Source organism: Varanus komodoensis, unplaced genomic scaffold, assembly GCF_004798865.1.
Source record: "Varanus komodoensis strain SLA01 unplaced genomic scaffold, ASM479886v1 scaffold5, whole genome shotgun sequence".
Taxonomy (NCBI): Eukaryota; Metazoa; Chordata; class Lepidosauria; order Squamata; family Varanidae; genus Varanus; species Varanus komodoensis.
Window position 1 is genome coordinate 23,035,610 of NW_025336087.1, and position 27,989 is coordinate 23,063,598.

The window sequence follows — 27,989 nt, forward strand, 5'->3', positions numbered from 1 at the left end:
CCAATGTGCAAGCGGTTGCTCATTTTGTTCAAGGGGCCAACTTGTGCAAGAAATTGTACAATAGGTTAATGAGTTATGTGCAATGGGTAGCACAAATCATGTGAAACTGCTTGTGCAAATATAACTTTACTTGGATTCTTCTTTTGCACACAGTTCAGAACCTGCTTCCCACTAGCACAACATTATTTGTGCTAACAAAATGACAGTTGAATGCTGTCACTGAATACTTGCCTAAAGGCAAGCCATTTTCCTTTGGAACTATTTTCCTTTGTCCTGATTCATCTAAAGGTTATACATGTAACCAATCCAGCAGCTAACACTGCTGCACATAGTGTTGGATAATGAACATTTCAAATGTTTGATCATTACAATGTATTTATGCATGCAGTTTTGAACAATTCAAGTGAAACCAGTATTTTCTGATGTTTAAAATGTGGAACTTAATCTCTAATTCTTACCCTAATTTTCCATCAATTTTGCAATGAAAAGCAATTAGATTAGTACTTTAAAAAAATACGGACTTCCAGTGATCCAGAAGTAAACTGTGTATCTGAGTTGGGTAAAACATTGTAATTCCTAGTACATTATGCTGGGGAAATTTTGAGAGAGTAAGTACCTTTCAGCTTTAGTTCCCTATCTATAAAAATGGACCCCATCGCAAGCAGGACTGATGTTGATCTAAAGGGAGATCTAAAGACAGCAATGCAATTTTTTTCCTTCCCCATAACAAGACCAAGATAAGTGTCCAAGTTTGTCCAAGTTCCTTACCATAGGATAGGATAACACAGATGCACACACAGATCTGGGGTTTAGCTTTATTCAAAGGTAAATCAGGAGACACAGTTCCCACTTAAGAAGTCATGGCACTTAATGGTAAAAATTACAAATTACAAAAATTACAAATTGGTAATTACAAATTACATGGGCCATGGAACTAATGGTCCATGGCTTAAATTAAAGAGTGTCCAGAAGCAAGTACATAATCATAGTCAGGAAAAAGGCTAAGAGCAGCAGCAGGGGTTCAAAAACTTAGCCAGGTTCATGCTCAGAACTTGGCTATGGCTCAAAATTCAAGAGACACCATGGCTGGAGCTCCAACCAAAAATGAAAACATTCTCAAAAGTAGAATCCCCATGGTCAAAACTCCGGACCAATTCAGGGTCAGGAATAGTTGCAGTTGGTAGAGTTCCTGCTCAATTAACCTCCTTGACAGGATTGTGAACCCTAGTGAACTAAGTGCAGAGATTCAAGATTAAACTAAGCCAAAGAGCCCACTGTGAGGGAAATAGTTTGAAATGCAGGATCTCCATGCACAGAAGCTTCTAGCTGTGTCAGGTTCGAGGATACAGAAATAAGTTATGACAAGGAAGAATTCCAACTTGTTCCACATTTCAGGATCTTGTACTCTTGGAGGTCTAGATTGAATTGGGTCCAGGGATTAATTACTCATCAAAGAGAGTCCCTCAGAGCTGAAAAAAGGCCCCAGCAGATACTTGGTTCATGTTACAAGATTCCCTGGAAGTATGAACCAGCCAAGCAGCACGTGTCGATGACTAAGAAGAATTCTAGGCTATGAAAGACACTGGCACCAGCAAAACTTTCTCGTGGGTTCATTAGCTTATAAATAGGGCTGTGGCCGTGGCTGCTGGGCACATTAATATTCTGTTCTGACAAGTGAACATTCATCACAAAATGCTAAAAAGAAAATCTGTTCTGCCTCTTGAGCGGACACTGCAAGCTGAGATAATTCTGCTAAGCTATTTTCCTTCCCTTGTGTTTTGGCTCCCATGAAAAAAAAAGTAATAGAAAAGTTGGGGCAAAAATGCTTTTGGTTGAAAAGGTGTACTAAGGTTTTACCTTTTTCATCTGTAATTAGCAAAGAGAAACTTTCTGATGGTTCTATTACATTTTAGATTATGCTTATTAAAAGAGGAAGCACACTTTGGGTCAGGGGTCACAAGGTCCTCTAGCCGTGGTAAAATACCAACAATAAGTAGGCAGAATGTTGGGGTTTTATAAGAATTTAGAGTGTAATGAGGAATTGATGGGGATTCACTTGGCCCTGCTCATTCTGTCAATCCTGCACTAGCATTGACTTGATACGGTGCCACATCTGGTTTTCAAAAAGGATTGAATTTGTGTATCTTTTTTAAAGCTGGAAAGTCTGAAACTTGCAACTCCAGTCTAATTTATACATGTTTACACAAATTGTGTACATGTGTGCAATCACAAATTTGTGCAAATTGAGCAGAGGCCTGAATTTTGCACAATTCTGAAATTAACCATCAGAAAAATCAGTGCTCAAGGTAGAGTTTATGCATGTACAGCAAGAGGAGAACGCTTCCATATTTCTCATTTTAATACTACAAGATCAACTCAAACCTTAGGAATCGGCCCCGATTTATGGAATTCACGGAATTTTTGCTTTGAAATTTGTACAAATATTTTGCAAAATGTCTCAGAAACAAAACCAAAGCCCTGATTTGGCCTGCTTTTGGCAGTCATGTCAGAAATATGTTGGAAGTCTGCTGAGCTCAAGCAGAACGAGTTTTGTGGTATTGCATATCCCTAGAGAAAACTGAAATAAGAGTATTAGCAAAGCAAGCAATAGTGCGGGCATCTATCTCCAACCTACCCATATTTAATTTATCAAGAGTGGACTAAAAAACTTTCAAAGTCCTTAAGGATGTTACTCAACATTCAAGGGTCTAGGGTCATTCCCTTAATTTTGTTATCTCATTGTAAGTGTTGGTTGTTTTCAAAGTAATTAACTTGTTTAGTTCCTGCAAACTTATTTCAAAATAATGTCCATCAAAAAGCTAGCAGAAAGTATGTCTACAGAAGCAACTGCTATTAAAAATGACTTCTCTTGTCTGGCACTGCAGCAGTTACAGTGATGAACAAAACAGCAAATACATAATTTATCATGCACACAAATTCTTCATAGCATTTTCTTGCCTTTGAAAATGTAGGTCACATGTGCAGCTCTTGTCATTCAAACTTACATTTGCACTAATGAGCAATCTTGCTTCACACTTTTGTATCAACTGAGTTTGTGGGTAGCATTTTTATGTCTGTTTGAAAACTTACAGTTCTTAATTCTGGAGCAGTTGTTCACACACAATCTTACAGTTTGCTGTTGTTTCGTAACCACTTCTGGAGTTGTTCAAGGTTCATATCCATCCACTGGATATTTTCTTCAATTGTTTCTATTGCTTGTTGAACAGCACGGAGCTGTGAACTTTTTTTGTCCAGAGAATTGAAGAAGTCTTTTACCTGTTGTATTTTTTAAAGTGCCACATTACATTTTTTTCATTACTATCATTATTTCTAATAGAATTTTAAGAAATTTATTTATTTATTTTATTTAAAACTTTCATATGCCGTCACCGCATGCCTCGGCATCTCGGGACAGCTCACAAATGTACAATTAAAAAAATCTGTAAAATTATGTAAAAACAAAAAAGCGATCACGAACAATAAAAATATTAATTTTTAAAATAGAAATTAAATAAAAAGGTTTTAACCTGGAGCTGAATATAAACTCGGCACCAGGCACACCTCTCCAGGGAGCACATTCCATAATTTGGGCACCACCGCAGAGAAAACCCTGCTCCGGGTAGTTGTTCTTTTTATCTCCTTTAAAGAGGGCTCCCAGAGCAAAGCCTCTCCCGCAGATCTTAAGGGGTGTTTTAGGTTTTAGGAAACTACATCCTACTCTCCGCTGCACTGAGTTTCCTGGGTTTTGTCATAAGAATTTTATTTATTTATTTATTTATTTATTTATTTATTTATTTATTTATTATTTGTTTGTTAAAAGCATTTCTACCTGGTCCTTTACCAAGGTCTCTTTCTTGACCTTGAAAACAAAATGTGCCTGTGTTTTAAGTTTTATATTAATTACAAGTGCTCACAAAGAACTTTTCTTTTGCTTCATATTTATAAATTATACATATGAGAACAACATAGGTTATCTATGGTTTATGTGGGATATTCTAATGACTCATTTATTTGATTGGATTCGAACAAACTTCAAGATAATGCAATTATATCTGCCCCATTTTATCTCCAGAGGTTGCTCACTTTTTCTGTAGCATTGGCTTAATTAGCACTGGCTGCTTTGTGATGTTTGTCTTGCTATTAGTGGTTCTGCAATTCTTTGTCAATGATGTTCACACCTCTTATTATTCTAGGCCTGACCTAGGAAGGCAGATCTACCAAACTTACTTCTAGAGGTCTTCGGATCTTAAGTCTTTAGTGGTTGATGTGGTTTCTACTATTATTTTATACAAGGTGGATCGGTTATAACATTACCACTGCACTGAGTGTAAACCTTAGAGTGATCTGAGCCTATATAATTGGATGGTCTTGATTTAAAATAAAATACAGACCCTGAAGAAATGCTTACCTCAGCAAGTTGTGCCTTTGTGGAATACTTATTTGTTACTCCAGTAATCATGACTGCAATAGAACGTGACCCTAGTTCAAACCTACAAAAATAGTAATGACAATATATGAACCAAACAGTTCCATGCTTTAAAGATAAATAAACAGAAATACAATTACTAGAACAATGTTTAAAAATGTCACCTACTTTTGCACAAGTTTCTGCCAGTTCCTTTTTAAAAAGTTCCAAGCTAGCTGATAACCAACAGGGTTCCTTCCAACACTCACAACAATGTAAGGAAGTTCCTGAGTCTTTACTATGTCACCTTGCAACCCTTGATCCATCAGCCTGAAAAACCAATATCACCATTACCTTCTTAGGAAGAAGAAAGGGGGATAAATGATAAGGGTCAGTGTTGCGCTACTGTATAATTATTTGCACAACATGACCTTCTGCCTCTGCTCTCTTCTGCAGCCTTCCATGTCACCTGAAAACAACATTCTGGAAGGTTTCCCAGTTCTCCAGAGCAGATTTTGAATGTGCATAAGGAAATACCTCCCGGCTGAAATGAATTCATACAGTGCAATCCTATGCATATTTATTTAGAGTTGTCCTATTATTCAGTGAAGCATTTGTTTCAAGAAGAAGTGCACAGGATTGCTAGTTCCATACCATAAAGCAGATGTGGCCTTTAGAAGTTACTACATGCTTTGGAGACAAAAAAACCAGTGATAATGCAGTATTTTAGCCATTTTCCTCATGTAACAATGCCAGATTGCTGGGTTTTCTGTTGTGTCAACTGCATTTATTCAATGGGTTAGCTCTTAAAATACTTCACAGACCCTGAGTTATTCTAGCAACCTAAATAGGGCAACACAAGCAAATCAAATTCTCAAGTAGCTATCTTGTTTAAACGCTCCCATAAATTTGAAGCTGCATATATCTGTATATGCATAAGTGATGGTGGCAATTTGATGGTGGCTGGCCCACCCTCTAAAGTTGTGGTGTTCTTCAGTCCTCCCCTCACCATCATTTCTGACAGCCTCATTTGCCATTCCCCCACAGTTTATATTACGGAAATGATACTGAATGCAATGGACAGTTCCCTGGCCTACAGAAGGCGGCCTCATCCACCAGCCAAAAAATCAGCTGGATGGCTGTACCCTCCTGCCTCCCAGTATAACAGTAACAGTATGGAGGAGACCAACCCGGCCCCCTATATTGGTCAGAGAAGCAACAGTTACAGTTTTGCCTTTCCCTGTCAGGAATCACCTAACATCATATTAGACAATGATTAAATGTATATGAAGATATGGGTGGGCATCATCCTACGTTTTATAAATATGTATGTGTGTGTGAGCTTTAAAGCCACTCATGCCATCTGAATGCTCACCACTGCAGCTTTTCCTTATTTTGGCTTAAGCTGAGAACAAATTCAATCGCATCCTTTTCAGTGCTGAATTCCGGTAGCTGATATTTGCTGAAAAGGAAGTCCCAGCCTTCATCTGTCTGTGCTCCAACAGCATACACCGCAAACTTAACATCATTAGGCAACCTGAAACAAATTGGATCTCAAATTATATGCTACATCCTTTGATGATGATGTGTCCAACTGCAAACTCCCATCAAGCAAGGCTTCATCACCCCCCACGAAGGCTGAGAAGGGGAATGCACAGGTAAATGTAACTCTCCCCTTTTTGCTGCTACATGGCTGTGCTGGGAGGGGCACAGTATCCAAGGCACTGTGCCCCTAAGCATTGCCATGGGAAGATTCAAGCTTCAAGATAAGATTCATTCTGTATAAACATGAAACACGTACTGTAGAGTTCCATTTGAGTTCTTCCATTTCATAAAGTACACTTCGGCTTTGTCCACACATGGTTGGTACTTGCGTACGCATGCAAACATAAGAAGGGTACTGCGAAGCAGTCGCTCAGATACTGTGCCTTCATCATCCCAAGACTGCTTGTCAATCATGTTTTTAAACAGATTTACTATATATTCCTAGAGTGAGTTCATAAATAAAACAAAGAAAATGAAGTAGCATCATTAATACTCATTTAAAACACCTACTGTTTAAATTAAGCACAATAATTTTGTCTCTGGCATTCCACCAAAATTTAGGAACATAAAACAGTTGAAGTCTTATTCATTTGAAGGTAGAAAATGATGCATTGAATGTGATAGTATAATGTTTAGAATAAAATGTCAGCTATTGATACAGAAGGCACAGACATAACTGCATGATATAGGCACATACCAGATGCTCCATTCATTTCCATAGAAGAATCCTCTTATTCTTTGGGAATGTTTAATCTCCCCAATACTATAAATAATTAGATTTATGAATGAGGAAACAATCTATATGCTTTTCTGCCTTTACAGAGCTTCTGTATCAAGGAAGTCTGTTTACAGACATCCTCTGGGCAGACTGACACAGGTCCCATTCCTCAGTCTAGTTTGGGGTCTGCGGCTAAAGCTGCAGTTTCTCTGCCTGTCCTGGCTACTTTTGGAGGGGAGAGGAAGGAAGGAAATAGTTACTGCAGGACATAGTTGAGAAGACTAATGTTTTCAGTGTTCTGGGAGCAGGGTTTGTGTAGATTACAATGAGGTAATTAATGGATCCTGATAAGTTGGTATGGGGCTGCACTGAAGCCATGTGCCCTGTGGAAGTGCATTCATTTGTCTCTGTAGTCAGAGTTTTAGATGGTTAAATATGGTGCTTACTTAAAACACCTGTTGCTCCACTCTGGTGCTTCAGTTTCATTATTAAGTCAACTCCTTCCTTGAGCCACAGAAGTACAGGTATATGTGGGCTCATTACTTAATATAATGGAATAATATATTGTTCTACCTGTGAACATCCTGAAGTTTAACAGCCAACTCTGTTTTAAGTATAAGGTTGGTATGTACAAAATAGTATGGACTACAAGGAATGTATAAAATTTTGTTAGGTGGTGACTGTGCCTTGTGGCACAGAATATGTCTAGAGAGAAAGCATCATCTCATATCCTTATGAACCTTACCTGCCTATGTTCTATCCCTTTCTTTCCAATGTTATTTTTGTTCTTTGATTATGTTCTTGGGATTAGAACAGGGGTCTCAAACTCAACTTACCTGGGGGCCGCTGGAAGTAGAGTCTGGGTGAGGGTGGGCCGCATCAAGTATTCCACCACCGCGGTGGTGGCGGGCCGCTCATCCCGCAGCCAGTGCTTTGAAGGCCGCAGGGCCCCTCCCCCGTGCCCCACCCGTCCCGGCAATTGGCCCGCGGGCCGCGAGTTTGAGACCCCTGGATTAGAACATACGCATAGAAAGAACTGGCTCTCCGTATTATATCGATGCATCACAATGTAGTATTATTGTGTTGGATTATAATTTCTTGAGAGTAGAGCTCAAACTCTAACCCTGAACTCTACCCAAAAAGTATTCCCAGAGGAGGAGGTGGGCACAGGGATGAGGGCAGAACTTCCCGTTTTTTCTCCTCCTCCCCTTCCCTTCCCACCCTTTCTCTGGAAGTTTGGGAACACGCAGAGGAGTATGGCAGGTAGTACTAGGGGCTGCAAGAGAACAGTAGAACTAGCAAAAATAGTCACCTTTCTGATTCAACCAGTTGAAGACCCTTCCATGAACAGAAGTGCAACTCGGGATGCAAGCCTGTGTGTTTGAGTGTAATTAATCCCCTATCACTGACTACCACATTCCTGGTCAATTGAAATATATTCTCAGGAACATACTTAGAATGGCAATACACATTGATCCCCACGAGGCCAGTTTTATAGTGATCCTAACCACCTCTACTTTAGCACACCTATGAAAAGGCACTTTGTATTGCTGCATCTACATATCATTATATAATGCTGCCTCTACTTGGGATTCTATCCTGGAAAGATCAGACCAAAAGAGTAGCTTGTTTTCATTCTAGAGGAGAACATAGTCACATTTGTTTGTTTATTCTCAATAATCTGCATATGTAAGTTGTAGGGATATGTGAGGAACCCACATGGGGGTGGGAATTCATTGAATTCCCAAAGCGTGTTGCAGCAGTCCTGGTATCAAGTTCCTGGTAAGCGCAGTCAGTGCTCATAAAGCGCTTGCCAGGAATTGAGTCCCATGCACTGCGCAAGCAGTGCCCCTCTTCTGTGCCTGCTGCCACTGGCAGCAGCCGATGGCGAAGAAGGTTGGGCACCAGGAATGGCCCACTCGCAGGCCCCTCTTCCATGTCCTCATCTCACTCTGCAAGACTGAGCTGAGCTCTAGAGGATGTCTGCAGATCCCAGAGGGATAGATACTCAAAAGACTTCATTCCTAAAGTTACCCTTGCTTCTTCCCCATTTTACCTTTAACTGATGTTCCGTGTCATTCATGTCCCTCTTCTCCAGCAGTTTGTACAGAGGGATTAGTTCATCCAGTCCATGAAACACAGGCGTAATTTCATATTCATTTTTTAGGTATAATGTTAAATCAAGAGCTTTGGTAATAGACAGCTTTCTAGCGCTGTGGGAAATATGAAGTTAGTGTCTGAATGGATGTATAAAATATATATTGCTAAAGTTCAAGCATTGCTATCTACAGATTTTCTAATTAATAATGCACATTAGCAAAATACAATTCCATGTTTTGACAGTTAACCTTATAAATAAAATATACCCAAAATGTTGTTAACCATATGAAATATGCCTGCATTTTTGCACCTAGCAGTGGCAAATGTTTAAGCTAGTATGTTTTATTCACAAAGGCAAGCTAGCATGATTTGTGCTATCAATTGCAACTGTAGCTGTCAGTAAACTGGGCCCAAATACTGGGGATGGTAAAGTTCATCTATAGGATAATATGCTAAAGTCAAGATTCTGACATAAGAAAGATTCCAGCTTTTGATCAGAATGATTTCCTTCAACCTGGTCAGAACAGCCCTGTGCTTCTCTGCCTTGTCTTTGGCCTTCAGCACACTTTCTGGCCTATTCATTTGCAGATCCAGTTCTTCTCACACTTTTGACCATATTTTGGGGACTACCAACTCTTCAGCCAACTTTGCAACCTGGCCACAGTTTTCACCTGTGGGGTTCCGAATACTACTGGGCTGCATGATTTTGGCCTTGATTGTCTTACTCAAGCTTTCAAGGCCAGTCCCCCTCTGATTAACACTGCTACCCTGCTTCCGGTTATATCCATGTAGTCTGCAAGCCGCAACTGTTGTCTGCCGCAACATACACAATGCAGTCAGAGCAGGAGATGCTTATGATCCCTTACCTCACCAGCTGGAATGCACTGTTCAGGAGGTTTGCTCTGTCATTGCTGCTAATTGCTTCATGATTTTCTTTTAAAAGGCGAGTAAGAGCATCCCATCCATAATCTTCATAGTGGACAATATAATAACCATTCATTCCTACATTAAATTTTATCCACTCCACTTCTTCTGGCAGGGTGATATCACCTAGAAGTAAAATATAGTACAACTCTATATTCTTCCATTCCACAGCACTTGACTGAGTTTATTGCATTCATTAACCATGGATAAAAGCAAAGATCTTTAACCATGAATAAGGTTTTGTACATATTTTCACTGCACGTCTTAAACTCAGTTTCTTGCTACATTTTAACATCTTCCATAATACTATTATTTAATGTTTGAAAATATTATTTTAAGTCTTACCATGTGAATTGGGTCAAACATACCTGTTTTGGTTGTTAGCAAAAACCTTTGAACAGTGTCAGATTTACTGGTCATGTATGTTAAAGGGATGTGCCACAGATTCCTAAAGTCAAACAAAAATTTTAATTTTAGAAACACATTGGATTAATACTTTAAACAACTAATATAAGCACATCTTATACAGTGCCTTGCAGTCACTGCCTTTGACTTTTTCACATTTTGTTGTGCTACAATCTGGAACTGAAATTAATTTACTTGGCATTACTGCAAGTTGATGTACACAAGTTACTCAACGCCGTGAAGGTTCAAACTTTTTTATTGTGGTACAAAAGTTAAGTAAACCAAAACAAAATGGTACTGGTTAGTATAAGTATTCAACCCCATTATTGTAACATTCCTAAAGCAGCTTTGGTTCAACCCCAGAAGCCCCAGAAGTCACATATTGTAAGTAACTGAACGGAGTCCACCTGTGTGCAATTACAGTGCCACATGGTAGAGTGGAGAAAGTGGAAAGGAAGAGATTTTTCTACCTCTCCCATAATATAGAAACCCAGGGTCAGTCCATGAAGATGATTGGTGGGATATTTGAGGCAAAGGAAATATTTGTTCACACAGTGCATAATTAAACTATGGCATTTACTACCACCAACTGGGACAATTTTAAAAGGGGAATGGGCAAATTCATGGAGGAGAAGGCTATGTGCTACCTCCATTATCAGACCTGGTATGCCTAAGTACACAGCTGATGAGGAGCTTGGATGGATAGAACTCCTGCAGCCATCTGCTAGAGGGTAGCTGTGGGCAGTTGGTTTGCCACTGTATAAACAGAGTGCTGGACTAGATATACCACTGGTTTCATCCATCAGTGCTGTTCTCAGATTAAATACATCTGTCTCTATAAGGCCCCAGGATTGGAAAGCATGCCTAAGCAAACTGTATCATGAAGACCAAGGAACTATCAAAGGAAGTCTGGGAAGAAAAGTGTAGAAGCACCAATCAGAGCTGCACTGCAGAAAAAAAATCCAAACTATGAACATTCTTGCAAAGGGCTGTTAAATCCATTACTACAAAATTATGCCTCAACCATAATTCTTCCTAGAGAAAGCTGTCCACCAATACTCAAGGACAGGTAAAGAGGGCATTAATCAAAGAAGCGACCAAGAAGCCAATGGTAACTGAAGGAGCTGAAGAAATCTGCAGCTTAGATCAGAGAAGCTGTCCATGGGACAACTATCACCCACACTCTCGATCAGGACATTACGGAAGAAAGCCATTACTGAAACAGACCCACATCAAGGCTTGTTTGGAGTTTGCCAGAAAGGCTTGTGGGAGATACAGTGAATGTGTGGAAAACAGCTTCTCTGGCCTTGCTACAAAATGCTGTGTGTGACACAAAGCCAACAGTGCTCACTGCTGCATCAACACCATCCATGCAGTGTGGAGGCCGTGCTTTTCCTTGGCAGGAGTTGGGAAACTGATCAGGAATGAGGACAGAAAATCTGTTCCATCGGCATGAGTCCTAGAATTGGGACAGAGATTCACTTTCCAGCAGGACAATGGCCCTAAATACACAGCTAAAATGAGCCTGCAGTAGTTTAAAAGCGAGGACCTAAATGTCTTAGAATGACCTTGTCAAAGCCCATACCTCATTCCTGTTCAGAATTTGTAGCAAGAGTCACAATTTGCTGTTCACCAATGGTTCCCATCCAACCTGACATTGCTGAAACAGTTCTGCCAGGAGGAATGAACCAATGAACAAATTAGAAGGATCTAATGAACAAACTTGAAAAAACTTATCCAAGAAGACTAACAACTGTAGATAGTTCTAAAGATGCTTCCAACGCAGTATTGACTCAGACGTATGAATATTTATGCAAGCAACAAGTGCCTGTTTGTTTTTGTTTACATTTGTACCTCAATAAAAATATTTAGCACCTTCACAGTGTTAAGAATCTTGTGCTTATCAAGTGGTAACAAATGTCAATTACAACCATTTCAATTACAGGTTTTAACTCAACAAAATGTGGAAAACTCAAAGAGGGGTGAATTCTTCTGCAAGAGACTGTAAGTGAGCCCTGAGCTGGCATAACTGGTTCAGATAATCAGTGATAGAAAACATTATTTTGAAAAACTTCCAGCTCTCTACTGTGTGCACGTATCTTTAACATGAGTATAACAATGCATTTTATTATTTTCAAAAAAACAATGCATTTGCATTGCAGATTTAGCACTCATGCTATTCATGCCACCTAATGGAACAACTGAGATGCAATTCCATACAGGAATAATTTTGTATTATTTATAAATATAATATAAACTGGTCTCCACTTTAGTACTGGTGATTCAGAGGTGGAAACATTTTATCTCATGCTAATGATGAAAGGGCAATCACCACATTAGGCTGTAAGGGTAACATATTTCTCTAATTACTGTACTTTTCAAAACAATATCCAATATAAGTTTTAAAAATACTGAAGTAGTCAATGAATTATGAATTATGGTACAGTCCACATTATTTTCTTTTTTTTTTTTAAGGGAAAAGGGATTCTCCCTACAATGTAATCAAAGCTGAGCCTCACTTGCTCCTTTGTTATTACCCTGTTGGTGACGATAAATGAGAACTTTTCATAAAGTGTTCTTGCTGTAGATGGACATTCTTCCCCTTTACTGTAACAGTTACTAGTGGGTATCCTTTTTGCAACGTCCAAGTGTTCATCATGGTCTTCACATCATGGAGCTCATTTTTTGTCCAGTGCTATAACACAGGGACACAAATATGCAAGGAAATGTTGGAAGCGGCAGCCCTTGAGAGCTAGCAGTAACACAATCATCATATGACCTTCCATAGCCAAGACTAGAGTTGCCTCAGTTGTGGCACGTCTTCCCATCACACATCAGGGAAACATTAAGGGAAACTATATAAGGTTTCTTGTAAACTGATGGAACAAATCTAATCCAGATTATCTTCTTTTTCCTTTCCAGCCAACCATAATCAGAGGAAAGCTAGAAAAAGTGGCATTTCAATAAGAAAGCTTATTTCCTCCAAAACAGTTTTATAATAATACTAAACCATTGCCCAGTTCAAATGTAAGAGGCAGCCATGATCTGAAACGATGTGACTGCAGCACACAATCAAGTCATGAGCCCCACACTCCTTTTCACCATTGCAGAACATCCTGAAGCAGATGCTTAGCACATGAATTGCTCATGCCTTCTTCAAGCACCATTACCCTAATAAACTTTAATCAACATGATTTTAATGTAAGGACTGATTCTGCAGCCATTCTGAGACACAAGAGGTTATATGTATTGGCTGGATTCACAAGACATGGTAACTTATCCTGCAAATATGCTACGAAGTGTGGGTGGCTTGTGAAACAGCTCATGCAGCAATTCACAGAAGTTTAGGCTTAGAGTACATTATTTTTACCTCTTTCCCCCCAGGTCCCCCAGCTAGTATACCAGGGTCATGCATATAAGTATCCTGATTTATCCTCCTCCTCGATCTAATTTGTCATATTCTTTAGGGAGAAAAAACATTTTGCTACTTTATTTTTCAACAGTCAGATCAATCGACAGCTCTCAAGTCTGCATAGAGTGACTTATGTGCAGCCTTGCTCAGTCAGTGTCCATGCTTATTGCCTAATGCATGACAACAGCAAACACTTCCCAGGACACTGGCCTGGCAAGGCAGCTGTAGGAGCACATCTGTGAAGGACTGAAGGGGTAAAAGAAGAAATTAAGAATGAAAAATGTAGAAAAAGGGTAAGGAGCCAGCAATGGTTGCTCCAGCATGTACTTGGACACTGGTGGACAAGTTGTCCCTGGCAGCAAGTCAAGCCATATTGTCAAGATCAGCAAGGGGTTTTTGCTACCCTTGCTGAGCAGCTCACGCACCACTTCCATTTCCTTGAATTTGGATGACATGACAACCCGTCGGTTCAACAAACCCTAGAACAAGCTACCCTGTTTGAAGCATCCAGGTTCAGAAACACCTAAAGCCATCCAAGGCTAATTACCCACAATGGGTTGCTGCTTTGTGCAAAAGTAGTCACTTGTGCCACCTTAATGAAACGGAGTCCTTGGTGAAACTGATGTCCGAATACAATTATGTAATAAAATACAAGCTTACAGAAGTTGAGATTGTCTCTCTGCTTCTGGCACAAACTCCATTATTCTGATCAGCAGCAGCACCTGTAGGACAAACCTAACAAAACCCCCCCAAAATTAGTGAACAGTTGAAACCAATGCTGCGTAAAATAGTATTTCTGATCAGTAAGATTTTTTTAAAAGTTCTTTTCCTCCTTATCTTACTGAAAAAAAAGTTAAAAAATACTTGCATTTGACAAGCTGTTCCACAGATCTTTGTTTTGAGTATTCTGATAGCTGAATCGTGACAAATATTTTATAAGTCCAGTTTGAAACACTTCCGGGCTGAGATAATCCTGCAGCATATTTAAAATACAAGCTCCCTGAAAAGAGAGGAATGAAACAATATAGTTTACATATGCTTTTCTAGTGTCTGATTAATCACAAGTTTGGATCAAAAAGTTATATAGGTGCTCTTATTAGGATACATATAAACTCTGATTTCATAGCCCTTGGCTGTGGCTTTTAAGATTTATTTATCAATGCAAATGCAAATGAATTCTAAGCAAAGTATTCCTTATTTTTGTAAAATAGTGAATAATGTAAAATGAATCATCCCTGATGGCAATAATAATATGGATCACAGCTCTAATTATGGAGCCACTAAAAACATGAAAATCACATCACAACCAAGGAAGACATATATAAAAATGTGTCATAGCAAAACTGAAACAAAATTTGCAAATTTTGCTCTGAAATTTTTACATTTTGTATAATTCAGATTTTGGCAATGGTATCAAACTAAATTTAAACAGCAAAAATAATTGACATCTAGAATTCTTGCACAAATGTTTTCTACCACATAAAAATGTGTTTTATATAAACCAGCTGAATGCTCTTAGTGCTGCTCCATATTTAGCAAAAATGGCACCATTCACACACAACAGGAAGATTTGCAAAGTTGTACAGACATGTAACAAACCTTCAGAAAAAGAATCAATGTGCAAAAAACCCTACAACAGAGCATGATTATTTTAACCTTTTTTAAGCCACAAGCAAACTGTTGCCTGGATTTGCATGACAAAATAAACAACAGCCACTCTGCGCTGGAGGCTGAATACTCCAAGAGTTCACTCACAGGTACTGCAACCTACTGTGGCTTGAACAAGCTCTGGCAGGCTGCAGCGACCATGCAAAGCTGGCCAGTTTAGTCTAACAAATTTAAATACTAACAGCAAATATTCTTTCAAATATTTGACAGATAATTTCCAGTTTAATGAAACTGAATCAAGGTTTCTTATTTTACCTTATCATAGGAAACATCATCAAACATTTCTAGAATCTGATCTGGATCTTCAACAGGAGTCGAGATAGGATGTGAGGAATTTAAAGCATCCACTGTCATGGCAGCAAAGTATTTGTTTAAAAAATGATCTTCCTAATAAAGGAGAATACAAAACTGAAATATTCCTTTAATATGTTTTGAATACATAACAATTTAAGTGACATGCTTAGCTTGCAATCGTATATACACTCACCAAAAGTAAGTACCACTGAACTGAATAGAACTTTATCTGAATAACAAGCATAGGATTGTATTGTAAAGCAGCTATTAATGTATTTCCATGTATTACTTAATGCAAACATATTTATACTTTTAGGATATAATTCTCAGGTGTAATCCAACTTGAAAACTTTCAGGCATCCAATGCAGAGCAGATGAGGAACAGTGGGGGTGACCTTCATCTCTCTGTCCTTCTGCTCTGCATTTTTGCTGGATGGGTCACTCATCTAGCTGGACTGTTTTGGAGGGGGAAGAGCGGAGGCTGAAGCATCTTCACCCTACTTGTATCTTGGCTGCCCTGGACTCTTTCCCACTCCCCGAAACACCCACTTTTCACTTGCTCTGAGAACACTTTTCTTACCTCAAAAAGCAGCTGGTACATTTCTCTCTGTGCCAGCTAAGGGGATAGGAGACTGGAGCTTGATTCCAAGCTCAAAGGTACAAGCACAATCTCTGACCTTGGATACAGGAATAAAAAATGTATTGTGCCCCCTAGATATTGTCTGAGATTCCATAAGATTACTCCCTTTCTTATTTTCATTGGCATGTTCATGTTCTCCATTTCATCCATTTAGGTCTGCAACAGGCCTCATAAACACAGATGAGCAAAACTGGCTTCAGGGTCACTGGACACAGGATTCTACATATTGACATTTTACCATAGAACACACCATGTGAACAGTGAGGTCAAACAAGAAGGAAATGCAAAAAGGAAACAAACAGGCTGTGCTGATTGTTCTGAAGCTAAATATATGTAAAATAATTACAGTGAGCATTCACAATGGACTATCATTGATAACACAAATTTTCTAGCACTGGCCAACTAACTGAAACTAGTAGTGAGGAAAAAACATTATCTTGATTTAAACTACAAACAATTGAACTAAATTTCTGGATAACATTTCAGATGTTAATATGTAGGCCTGGCAGCCCTCTAGTACTATTTGCATAGTAAAGGAAGGTATTTTGCCCCTTTTGTCCTTTACCCCTCTTTCCAGTCCTGAAACCAACCCAGCCCACCCTGAGAGGTCTGAAATGCCTTCTCCTAATCCAGGCTTCCTGGTGTTGTGAGCAAGAATGCCACTCCTAAAGAATGTTTTGTTGCAGGTCTGGCTTACTGCTAGATGATTATCTTCAGCTAGTAATCATAATGTATTTTAAGAATGAGATTGATATTGAAAAAATGATACTCACAACTTTTAGTTCTGGGTGGGTATTTCTTACTGATAAAAATTCCATAAACTTTGCAAATCCTTCATTGAGCCAAAGATCATTCCACCATTCCATGGTGACAAGGTTTCCAAACCACTGCAAAGAATGACATTGCATAGCAAGTATGGAGTTATTTAGATTTTACTATTCAAATTTGTATTTTGGACAGCTGAAATTGCAATAACCCTTTGCCCCCTCCTCTCTAGCATGAACAATCAAAATGGAAATTCCTGCATTCCCTGCGTGCTCTAAATAATTCCTCTACCCGTCTCCAAGAAAAAGATTGATTTTTTTTACTAAGCAATTAAGACAGGTTCCCCAACACGGTGCCTACAGCCACCAATGGCATCCACAGAAATATGCCACTGCAGCTGCCTGACTACTCATCTCTGTGCTGTGGTGTCTCACTTGCTTTGGGCCCAGATCCTTGTTTACATCTACCCTCTTCCCTTCTGATTCAGCAGATGGCAGCTAGAGACCCCCAGTTAAATCCTAATGTCAATGTTTAAATGGGAGAGAAAAAAACAGATTCTTTTTGCTCCTATTGAAATCAGGGAATAGGCATGATTTTGGAGATAGCATAACTCATGGCTTGTCCAATTTACATAAAGCATTTCAACTTGTCAACTGACTATGTTAATAATAAAGATACACAAAGGATTGGGAATCCCCTGGCCCCGCAGGTCTGCCTTCTGTCCTTTTCTCTAGCCAGAAACAGGGGAAATTTCTCATGCTCCCCGCACCATGCTGCAGGTGAAGCTTTACAAAATCGTCTGATTGTGAGAAGTTTTTAAATGCATTATTACAGCATGGGGAAGGGGAGGAGTTTTCAGGAAAGGGAGTTCTTGCTGGAAAAGGAAGAGTTAAACATCCCCTCCAGAACCCTGTAACCCTCCATTGATGCATTTAGGCTTGAAAGAGTCACTATTCCTGCCAGTGGAGGCTTTAGAAAAAAACTAAATGCGGGGTGAGCATTTTGGGGAACAAATCCTCTATTCCAAACCTTCAATCACCATCCCCCACTGTATTTGAATTTTTAAAATATCTCATTCTTTAACAGATCTCAGTGTGGGGCCATTTGTGGGAGACTATGACCTCTGCAAAAATTCATCCTTCTCTCACTGCAATGGGGGCTTTAAAAACCCATTGCTACCAATGGAGGCTTAAAAAAAAAACTGACTACAGTGGCAGAGGGCTGATATGTGTGTGAGCATACATGTGTGTGTATGAATGAGTGTGTTAGTGAACAGAGTCTGGGCAATCTTAGAGCATTTGACATGCTGTCCAAGAATCAATTTGGCCCTTGCACTGAAAATGTTTTCCCATGGCTGATTTACAGTCTGCTGGGGATGCAAAACTGCAGCCAGTTAACATGACCTCTGATTTTAGAGGTACTTGACATCTAAAGGTTAGAATCTACAATTCCATGTTATAAAACACCAGGTATAACTTACTTGATGAGCAAGTTCATGGGCTACAATCATAGTAATTCCAAGTCTACTTGATGCTGAGGACTTTTCAGGATCATACAGCAAAGCAGATTCCCTATATGTAGTCAGCCCCCAATTTTCCATTGCACCAGACTGAAAATCAGGAATAGCAGCTAGGTCTGTAAATAAAAAATTTTGACTAAATTAATTGTTCCTACATGTCCACTTCATTTGTTAATTCAAAAGCACATTTGGGAAATAAACATGTACTATGTATCTTGCCGTATTTCTATTAAAGGGAAATAAAGTAGAAGTAGACTTACTAATATTGCAAAATCTACCAAAGTACAATCTAGTGGCAACATTAGCTTCTGAGCCCTTTGTTCCCTACCCCATATCCTGCCCTAGTCTGGCTTTAGTTATATGTAGCTACGCACAGATAGTTGCACCACATGATAGAGAAATATGCCCACCTAAAAGTACATTTCATTTAAAGCAATGCAGTGCAGTCAAATGATATCCATATCTGAGTGCACATTAGAATGTGCATGCCATTTCTACTTGCAGTTTTTGATCTAGCAAGTGCTACATTAATGGGCATTTGTTTCTATAGACTAATAATCTTCCTAGGATTCTCCTCATCCTGCTTTCTTTCACTTAAGCCTGGAAAGGCTCTCTGGATTATGTAAAACTCACTCTGAAGTGATGTTTCAGCCCTCAAAATAATTGCAGGAATAGAAGTATTCTGGATGATAGTGGGAAACTATTTTGTACATATTCAAAGTTGTTAAAATAACAGGCTATTTTTTATTTTGTCTTTCAAAAGGAACTCCCATGGGTTTGAGGCTTGGTTGATAATCTTGAGGCTGGTTCATAGAACTAAATTATTTAATTCATGTATACATGTATTATTGTTGTTAGGTTCCCTTAGGGTTCATAAATACCTTGTTTGGGCAATGGATAAGGAATGCTAAAATATTCCTCAAAGAAGTCCAATAGTTTTACTGCTGCATCCAAGGCATAATCTGCTTGTTTGATCTTGTGTGGTACAGCATATACCGAAACCTAAAAATCAGAAATACGGATGAAATCTGCATGCTACTCTAAATAGGATTGTTAACAATTAAGACTTGTTTAGTCTGTTTAAAATGACAGAACAGCTTGAGAGACATCTATATTGAATTCAGTGTTTCCTGCCTTCTGTTTCCAGGTTGTACTGGGACATGTTTCTTAGGGCAAAGTCCTGATCTAGTCAAATTGGTGAAAATCAGTTGCTCATCACAGGTTAACTTAATAAACCCACAACCCTAAAATTCATGTTATTAACAGGCTATATATTCTATTTGAGGTCTTATTTGTACCTGTATTATTTAACTTTTAAGCCACCCTGGAATAAGTTTTATTCAGCTCAATTTAATAGTGCCAACCCCCCCCCCACACACACACACACATCACAAGCATAATGGAAAGACATGGGTCCCTACTTCAGTATGTCTCCTGACAGATAGAAATAAGAAGAAGTGGAGAAGAGTCTTCCTAAATCTTCATTATAAATAGTTGAATATTAATTGAACATATAACAACTAGTGACTTAACTGTTGTATTTTAATTTAATACAAATTTAATATTTATATTTTTAATTTATATTATAATTATTTTAACTTGATGGTGTGAGCCGCCCCGAGGCTTCGGCGAATGGGGCGGCATAAAAATGTTTTAATAAATAAAAATAAATAAATAAAACTGTGACTAAGATATACAGAAGCAAAGATCTTTGAAGAACACACATACACACAAAAATTCACCCTGAGCCCCACAGACTCTTTGATACCTATAACAGAAAATGTGTTCTGCATCAGAATAGGATGTGTGGAAGAAAGTTTAGCCTCTTGCCTGTCTCTAGGCCACTCACTATGCAGCAAGTAGGAGTGGACGTATTTTTCCTCTCTATTTTTGTCTAGTCATGTCAACGAAATGGATGACTGGCTGCAAAGAAAGAAGGTAAAAGAGGCCCTTTCCCCCATCCACTACCAACTTATCTTGTTACAAGGCTGTTACACTAAACAAAGTCAATAATTTTAAATAATTATAACTTTGTTGCACAATTTTTCATGTCGAGTACATTCTTGGCTTAAATAAGTTTTGGTAAGATGGACTATTTTTAATTCCGTATCAGTTTGAGGATGTTATTTTATGGAAGAATAAGATGTACTCAGCCATGACATTCACCGGATGATCATCAGAATCACTAAATGCCTGCATGGTCCTACCACACAAGGTTGTAAAACTAAAATAAACTGAAAATGGGACTTGGAAGATGCAAGTAAAACCAGGAAGGATGAACTGATGTGTGACCTGCAAATTATCTAATATCGCTTAGCTTTTCCTGCCTGTAGGTTAGGGTCTGGATTCAGTCATGCTTAGAGTTATCTCGCTGAACTCAATTGGTTTACTTGAAGCATGACTAAGACTGAATCTAACCCAATCATACCTAAGGACAAACCATGTGTTATTTAACCCATGGTTGGTTGGGAGCGAGCAAGAATGCTGTTTCCCTCCTCTTCCCTCCTTGCCTCTTCTGTTTTGTTTCTTCTTTGCAAAGCAACAAACCTTGTATAAAACACTGGGTTGTTTCTCCCTCAACAAACCAGTTTCAGAGTCATAGGTCATGGAGCACAAACCAGGGACAGAACATTGCCCAGTTCTTTTGTAAACAGAAAATGAAGTGGGAGCAGCAGAAAAGCAGGAGCCAATGGCTTGTTCAGAGAATCTATGGGTCATCATTAAATGTGAACCAGAACCTTCTGTCTACTATATCAGTAGGTACTCTAGATCAGCCTTTCCCAACCTGGCATCCTCTAAAAGTGCTAGACTACAAATCCCATCATATGTGCTGGCTGGAGGCAATGGGTGTTGTCATTCAGCACATATGTAGGTTGCCAAGTTAGGAAAGGCTGAACTAGATGGAACAGCTTTGCAGTTTTTATCCTAACAGTTCAGAAAATGAAGCATTACTGATACAATATTTTACAAACCAATACAAATGATTTTGCAAAAAAGATAATACATAACTGTTTTTCAAATTTTGAGGACAACCAGCATAATTCTTATACTTGCTTATTGTCATACCTGACAAAAACATTTTAAATTGTAAACTGATGTTTCAAATCTCATTTTTCAGTCTTCAATTTTTACCTAGGAACTGAAACTGTTACAATTATCATTTATAATATAAATATGCAAACACTTCAGCTGTTATTGAAGTTTACCTTAATTCCACGGCTGGTCATCTTTGTAACTGATTTGAAATCAGAAACAATGAAAGCCACTAGGTAAGTGCTCATCTTTACACTTATCTCAAATTGATCTTCAATGAGATTTTCTTTGATGTTTATTGATTTCACCTAAATTTTAAAAAAAATCTGTTACAATGTATATTTAGCTTAAAATTACATTTATTACTTCTATACACACCCTTTACTCCCTTCATGGCTATAGTAAGGATCAAGCGCTATGTCCTTCTTTAACTTCATCCCACACGTTAGGATATCTGGCCTCACCCAGGTCACATTCTGTTTTGTTACACACATACACACAATTCCCACTAGTTCTTCCAAAATCTGCCTAGTGAACAAGCCTCAAATTTCAGGCTCTCCCCTCTTACATTTTTCTGTAAAACATATTTGGTGTCACAAACATGTCCCAAAATGTTCTTAAGAATAGTTTTGTGGGGCACTTACATGCACCAGATTAAAGACTCTGAAGATAGGGACAGAAGTTTAAATAAAGGTCACCTTAGTCTCCTCTTAAAGCAAACATTCAACAAACAATTAAAATTAATTGAGGAAAACTTTTTATGTTGTTTTAAAATTTGAAGGCCAAGTGGTAGATATGAAGAGTTAGGCTCAGTTAGACCAAGCACTGATATGCAGATATGTATAATTGTAAGGCATAGCCTCATGAAAGAGTGAAACTTAAATTACTTGTGCTAGCTGAAACCTGAAAGTCATTGTTATGCTAACTGAAACACCATGGACAAAAGCCTTTCATATTCATTGTTTGGCATGAGGCAGTTTTGTCTGGGGTCAAAAATGATCCCTTTTGCAACTAATGCTAAGTTTTACATTGACACTGGCTTGAAAACCAATGTCCAAAGACTATATGCCAATACAATCTATAAGACAGTCTCACTGTATTCAGTGGGATTTAATTGCCAGGAAAACATGTATAAAATTGCAACCTAAAAGTAACATAGCAGAAGGCAATTGCTTTCTATTTCTAATGCTACTAAACCTGATTTCACAATCTTTCTTGCAATTTTAAGTTTGCCATTCTCCTCTCCTCTCCTCTCCTCTCCTCTCCCTTCCTTTCCTTTCCTTTCCTAAGGTATGCATAGTATGTGCACAAATTCTTATGAGAGCCACTTTATTTATATTTGTTTAATGGAGCAATTTTCTATTTATTTATTTAGAATTCTTTTTCTTTCTTTCTTCCTGAACTAGGTAATAGTAGGATTGCATATACACATACTAAAGGCATATTAGATAGAGCAAGATGTTTGGGATCTCTTCTGATCTTAACAGAAAATTTAGCTTTGAATGCCGGTTCATCAAAGCACGGGAAGGCCATTCGTGCTGTTGTTGGTTCAAAATGTGTCGATGCAAGCACCCTGGAATTAAGAAAAGAAACCGACACTGATCATCCACACAGGAATACAAAAGAAAAGTTCGCTAGCAAATATTTCACCTAATGAAACACAATGGAAATCCATTTTTAGTAAAAGATTCAACTTTAACCATGCAGTATTAAGCATGCTTTCTTAGAAGTAAATCCCTCTTTACTTGATTTAACTTATTCCAGATAACTGTGCTCAGTGCTGCAGCCTTTGTTTTGGGTATTGCCAGCATCTCTTTGGAATGTAGTCTGAAAGACTTCTCCCAGTGTGCACTGATGGGCTGCCATCTGTCTGTCCTGTCCCTGATCCATGCTGCTGAGTAGTGCAACCCATATGGTAGAATCATGTTCCCCACAACCCAGAAAGAGTTGTCTATTAGGTTGTGGGGAGCTCAGTTCTGTTGGCACATCATTCCATGCGTCATTTTCCAGCAGAATTGCATTATTTTATGGCAGCAGTCACACAAATGATGGTGATGAACCTCTGTTGTTCACCCTGATCTAGACAGTAACAAAGATTTGCTGGAACCTTCACAAGCCCGCTGTGACAAGTTTATTGTGCACTTTCAAGGACAAATGGCTCATATTCATTCTGCCCAAGGCACCATCATTGATACAGTTCAGAGGATGTGTCCATAACACTGTTTTATGGATTTTGTGAACTTAGTTTTTTTACTGCAACCAGAGGATGTGGACAAAGTGCTTACAGAAGTTCATTTAACCACCTATCTTCTCAACCCTTACCCTTGGCTTCTTACATCGATCCAGAAATATTTGGGTAGGTGGGTCCAAGGGATTACAAATGCCTAAGCAAGAACAGGTCCTAACTGCCTTTAAGAAATCTTCAAAAAGCATCAAAAACATGTTAACTATTACCTAGCCACAAGGTGCTCAAGGTGCTCTACAGGGTGGCGTTGGCACAGCAAGTGAAACAGATTATCTAGACCCATTTCAGCTGGGTTTAGCACTGAAACCGACTTGATGAAACACCTCTGTCAGGAGAATGACCCTGTTGTTTCTTCTTGATCTCTCTACAGTTTTGATACTATCTGTTATGGTCCAGTATCTTGCTAGACTGGTTCTTTGGAGAAGACATGGAATGGTTCTGCTGCTAGCTGCAGAGTGAGTTTGAGAAAGTAGTACTGGGGATTTCTACCTGAATTGCAGGGCCCTGTAGGGTCCATCCTATCCTTCAAGGTTTTTAAAAATATATCTGAAGCTCCTGGGTGAGGCGATTCATGATTTTGGAATGAGGTGTCACCAGTATGTAGTTATTTCTCAGTGCTATTTCTTCTTGTCGTATGAGGTTGATCTTAGGGCCAAGGTTGAAAGATGATCTTAGGGCCAGGGTAGGTGTATAGGGGATGAGGTGTTCCTTCAGATAGTGTGGCCCCAAAAGTGCTTGGAGCTGTTCAGCTACTACCCACTCAAACACCTTGCCCAAGAAGGGAATACTGGCCATAGGCCTATAGTTATTCACATCTTCTGGGTCCAGGTTAGATTTCTTTAGGAGTGGTTTGATTGCAGCCTCTTTTAAAAATGCTGGCACCACTCCCCTTTTCAATGAGGCAGTTACATCCTCCTGCACCCTGCTGCTAATCCCTTCCTTTGATGTAACAAGAAATTTTATTGTTTTCAATTATACTGCATTGTATGGTATTATATAATTATATTGTAGGTATCAAATCCGTATGTATATACTCTTGAAATCCATTTTTGGGATGAAAGTACAGTTTAAACATTCATAAAATTGGTATCTAAATGCTACTCAAAATAATTCATATTATTAAAGCTGAATATTTTCTCCAGAACAAGAAAATCATCCTAAACCCATTTTCCAGTCATTCAAAATGGGTATTTATTCCATGCTTTATTAACCAATTCAGCTGCAGAAGGGGGGGGAACCCACACATTTGTAGCATAAGTCATGAAATCTTCTTTAAAGTGAATGGGAGAGTCCCTATTAGGCTTTTATTATATAAAAAGATTAAAAGCTCGGAAAACCATGGGCAGAATCCCATGGGCTTGCAACCTGGCAGCACCACCAATTCTGTTCTGCAAGCAGTGCTAACCACTTTGCACCTCTGGGTATAACCATAAATGAGTGAAAACAGTTGTTTCCGGAACAGGGCAGGTTAGTGATGCTTACATAAGGGAGCTTGTGTGATGCAATTGGCAGCACTGGCTGCTTGTACCACAGAAGCAGTGATTGGTAGATACAGAAGCAGCTGGATACTGCTCATAGGTATGAGAAGCTCCAAAAGATGGATAAAAATCTAAATGAAAATAACGTCCCAAAGCAGCAAAGCAGCATCATGTCCCAGGCAGTAAAACCTTAGTTTGAAAAAGAACTTACCTTATTTCACCTTCTGGAGTTCTGTATGTACTTTTATAAAAACCATGGAAACTGCTGGACAAATTAGCAGAGTACTCAATACTAATAATGTAGTTGTGGCCAATTTGCAGCGGTTCAGAAGCCACCAGTGCAATTTGCTCAAATGGCGGATATTCTAAAACCATCATGTCCTTGTTAGTATCACTGCTTTTCATTGCTTCTTGCATTGTAGCCTTGATAATCTGAAGGTATTTGCTGTGCAGGATGACTGAACTAGTTTTTTGGGTTACTGTAATCTCTATTTTGGTTAATCCAGTAAAAGTTAGAGTGGTAAGATTTGGATGAATAAGAAGATCATAATGAACCGGAATGACATGCTTAGGAAGCCTAATTTTATTCCAAGGAAAGGGATTGCTTCCATTTCCAGCAAGGGAATAGGCTGTTTTACAGCCCAGTACAGCAGCAAGATTTACAATGCCTAACAATAAAAATATTTTCATCATCTTCAGTGTCAATCTGAATGTCCGGTTGTTATGGTATCCACAGTGGCAGATCTAATAAAGAAATATTCACAAATTGAGTAAATATAAACACAGTTCCTTTTCTCTTTAAACTTTACTACCACAGCATGCATGGTTTTTAAAAGTATGTTCCCATTCAGACAGTCTTTCCTGTCAGACAAGAAAATGGAATTCCATGCACTTTGGACTTACAAAGGGGAGATTGGAACAGTAACACTGTAGCAATACAGGTCTAACTAGTTGAGGTGCTCATGAAAGACAATTTACTAGTTAAGTCAATAAACTCTCATGATGATAACTGTTTCTTAGTGTAAATGACAAGAGTTCCGAATATAAAAATGTGAGGATCTGCTTTTAATGGGAAGGGGAGGAACATCTTGCCATAAGAGAGTACATTATGTCCCAGCAATTCAGAAACTGGAAGACAAAATTACTGGATCTCACATTTTGACATCACAGTTAACACAATAATTTTTAGGAACCAGTTTAAATCTTTCAACATATGAACATGTCCCATAAATTGCACCACAAACAATACAACCAATATGAATCAAAATGAGGAAGTAGACTATTGCAAAGCAGTCAAGTGACAGGTAGACCACTGAGTTTAACCAGTCCCATCCCTGAAAGGAATAGAGATGCCACTGGATGATTTCTCTAATATACTGAAACACACATGGGAGAATCCTGACCTGATGAGAGTCCCCCTCCTATGCCAATGTTAGAAGCTTGTGTCCAAATTTTGCCTTCTGCAAGCAAAGAAAAGATCCTTCAGTTTTGGGGGATACACCACATATTATGACTCACTGCATTCAGCAGGAACATCTGATTCTGTTGAGAAAAGAAGAGTTTGAGAAAATCTATTTCCAGGAGTACAACTGATTGAGCTGCAATTTGATTCCAACCCATTAGGTGCATGTGTGTTACATTATAATCCTAATGCAATTACATTTGAAAAACATGTAGTGATAATTTTTCTAGGCACCCTTACATCAAGCATATACATACATATGGAGGAAGGATGTGACAACATCATAGTTCATGAAACTGATGGCCCAAGCATGCAGTAGTAACTCTGGTAAGACCATGAGATAAATTTTGGAAGTTGTGTATACCCCATGAAGTATCTAATTTTCGAGAAGTGAAGTGCATGTCTGGAGACCCTTGTCATGCAATCCATCCCCCACAAAATGAAGTAGATGGGTTGTATGCATGTTAATAAAGTCTATAAATTCTGCGCCATTACACAAATCTGGGGTTTCAGTACTATCGGAGCTGTAAGAAATTTTCTGTCCGTTTTCCACACAAGGCGTCACTGGAAGCCTCGACGCGCTTCTGTCAGGTGGTAACGCTACCAGGCTAGCTGGCCGAGAGCCTCCTGCACTTCATGATGGCGGCGAGTGGGAAATGAAGGCTCACACAGGAGTAAAGGGGAAAGGCCACTTCTAAGCGCATGTGTGGGGAATGCACGGAGTCCTACTTGGCCGCTGCCTCCTTCGGACACCCCTCCGTATTTCCCTGGTTTCTTGCGGCTAGCGAAACACATGGAACGACACGTTCCCGGAGTGGGGGGGAGGGGAGGCTTCGTAATTGCCGGCCGCCCTTCGGAGCTCAATAACGGCTCCCGAGGGACAGCAAGAGCGGCTGCGGCTGGCGAAACGAAACAGACCGGCGCCAGCACCCCCAGGACTCCCCGGATCCCGCCGTTCTGGGGGGAACAGAATGGGTGGGGGGTCAAGGAGCAGGCCGGCCGCGCATGGGCAGTGATGTCCGGCGAAAGAGACGCTGCTCCCGCAACTTACAGCCAGCCGCGCCGTTCATTGGCTGGAAGTAGGTCTCCTTAGCGGGGGCTCGTGTTTGATGTTGCTGCTGCCCCCCCCCCCCGCTGTCCCGTGCGGCCTCCCTTCCGCGGCGACCCCCACTTACCTTTTCCGCGAGGCCCGCCGCCGCCTCGTTTCTTCTCCTCCTTCCGGACCCGGGGAGTGAAAGCGAAAGCGCCCTGACATTTTTCCCGCCCCTACCTCCTTTAGCTCGGCTGCAAGCTCTGCTCTTTTTGTCTCGAGCTGTGTCAAGGGTTAGGATTGCAGTAATGTCGGAGTGCAGGCAATAAACCAGAATTCTTGGGTC

At 39.4% G+C, this 27,989-nt stretch overlaps 1 protein-coding gene across 3 annotated transcripts; it reads right to left on the reverse strand.

Moving 5' to 3' along the window:
• Nucleotides 1–801: 801 nt before the first annotated feature.
• Nucleotides 802–27,920, reverse strand: ERAP1 (endoplasmic reticulum aminopeptidase 1). Of its 3 annotated transcripts, none has more exons than XM_044446224.1 (20): nt 27,789–27,919; nt 26,555–26,693; nt 25,363–25,895; nt 22,863–23,001; nt 21,602–21,736; nt 19,277–19,397; nt 18,357–18,511; nt 16,885–16,998; nt 15,433–15,564; nt 14,378–14,509; nt 14,170–14,244; nt 12,635–12,792; nt 10,061–10,140; nt 9,635–9,818; nt 8,725–8,881; nt 6,207–6,391; nt 5,781–5,942; nt 4,595–4,735; nt 4,409–4,490; nt 802–3,276 (listed from the first exon to the last, which is right to left on the reverse strand). In XM_044446224.1, the coding sequence occupies exons 3-20, from the start codon at nt 25,842–25,844 to the stop codon at nt 3,127–3,129; spliced, it is 2,784 nt and encodes a 927-aa protein (XP_044302159.1). In that variant the 5' UTR covers nt 25,845–25,895; nt 26,555–26,693; nt 27,789–27,919; the 3' UTR covers nt 802–3,126. The 3 variants fall into 3 exon arrangements, with proteins under 3 accessions (XP_044302159.1, XP_044302160.1, XP_044302161.1); XM_044446225.1 differs by lacking the exon at nt 27,789–27,919 and adding an exon at nt 27,109–27,227; XM_044446226.1 differs by lacking the exon at nt 4,595–4,735 and having other exon boundaries at nt 27,789–27,920.
• Between the last annotated feature and the right edge of the window lie 69 nt (nt 27,921–27,989).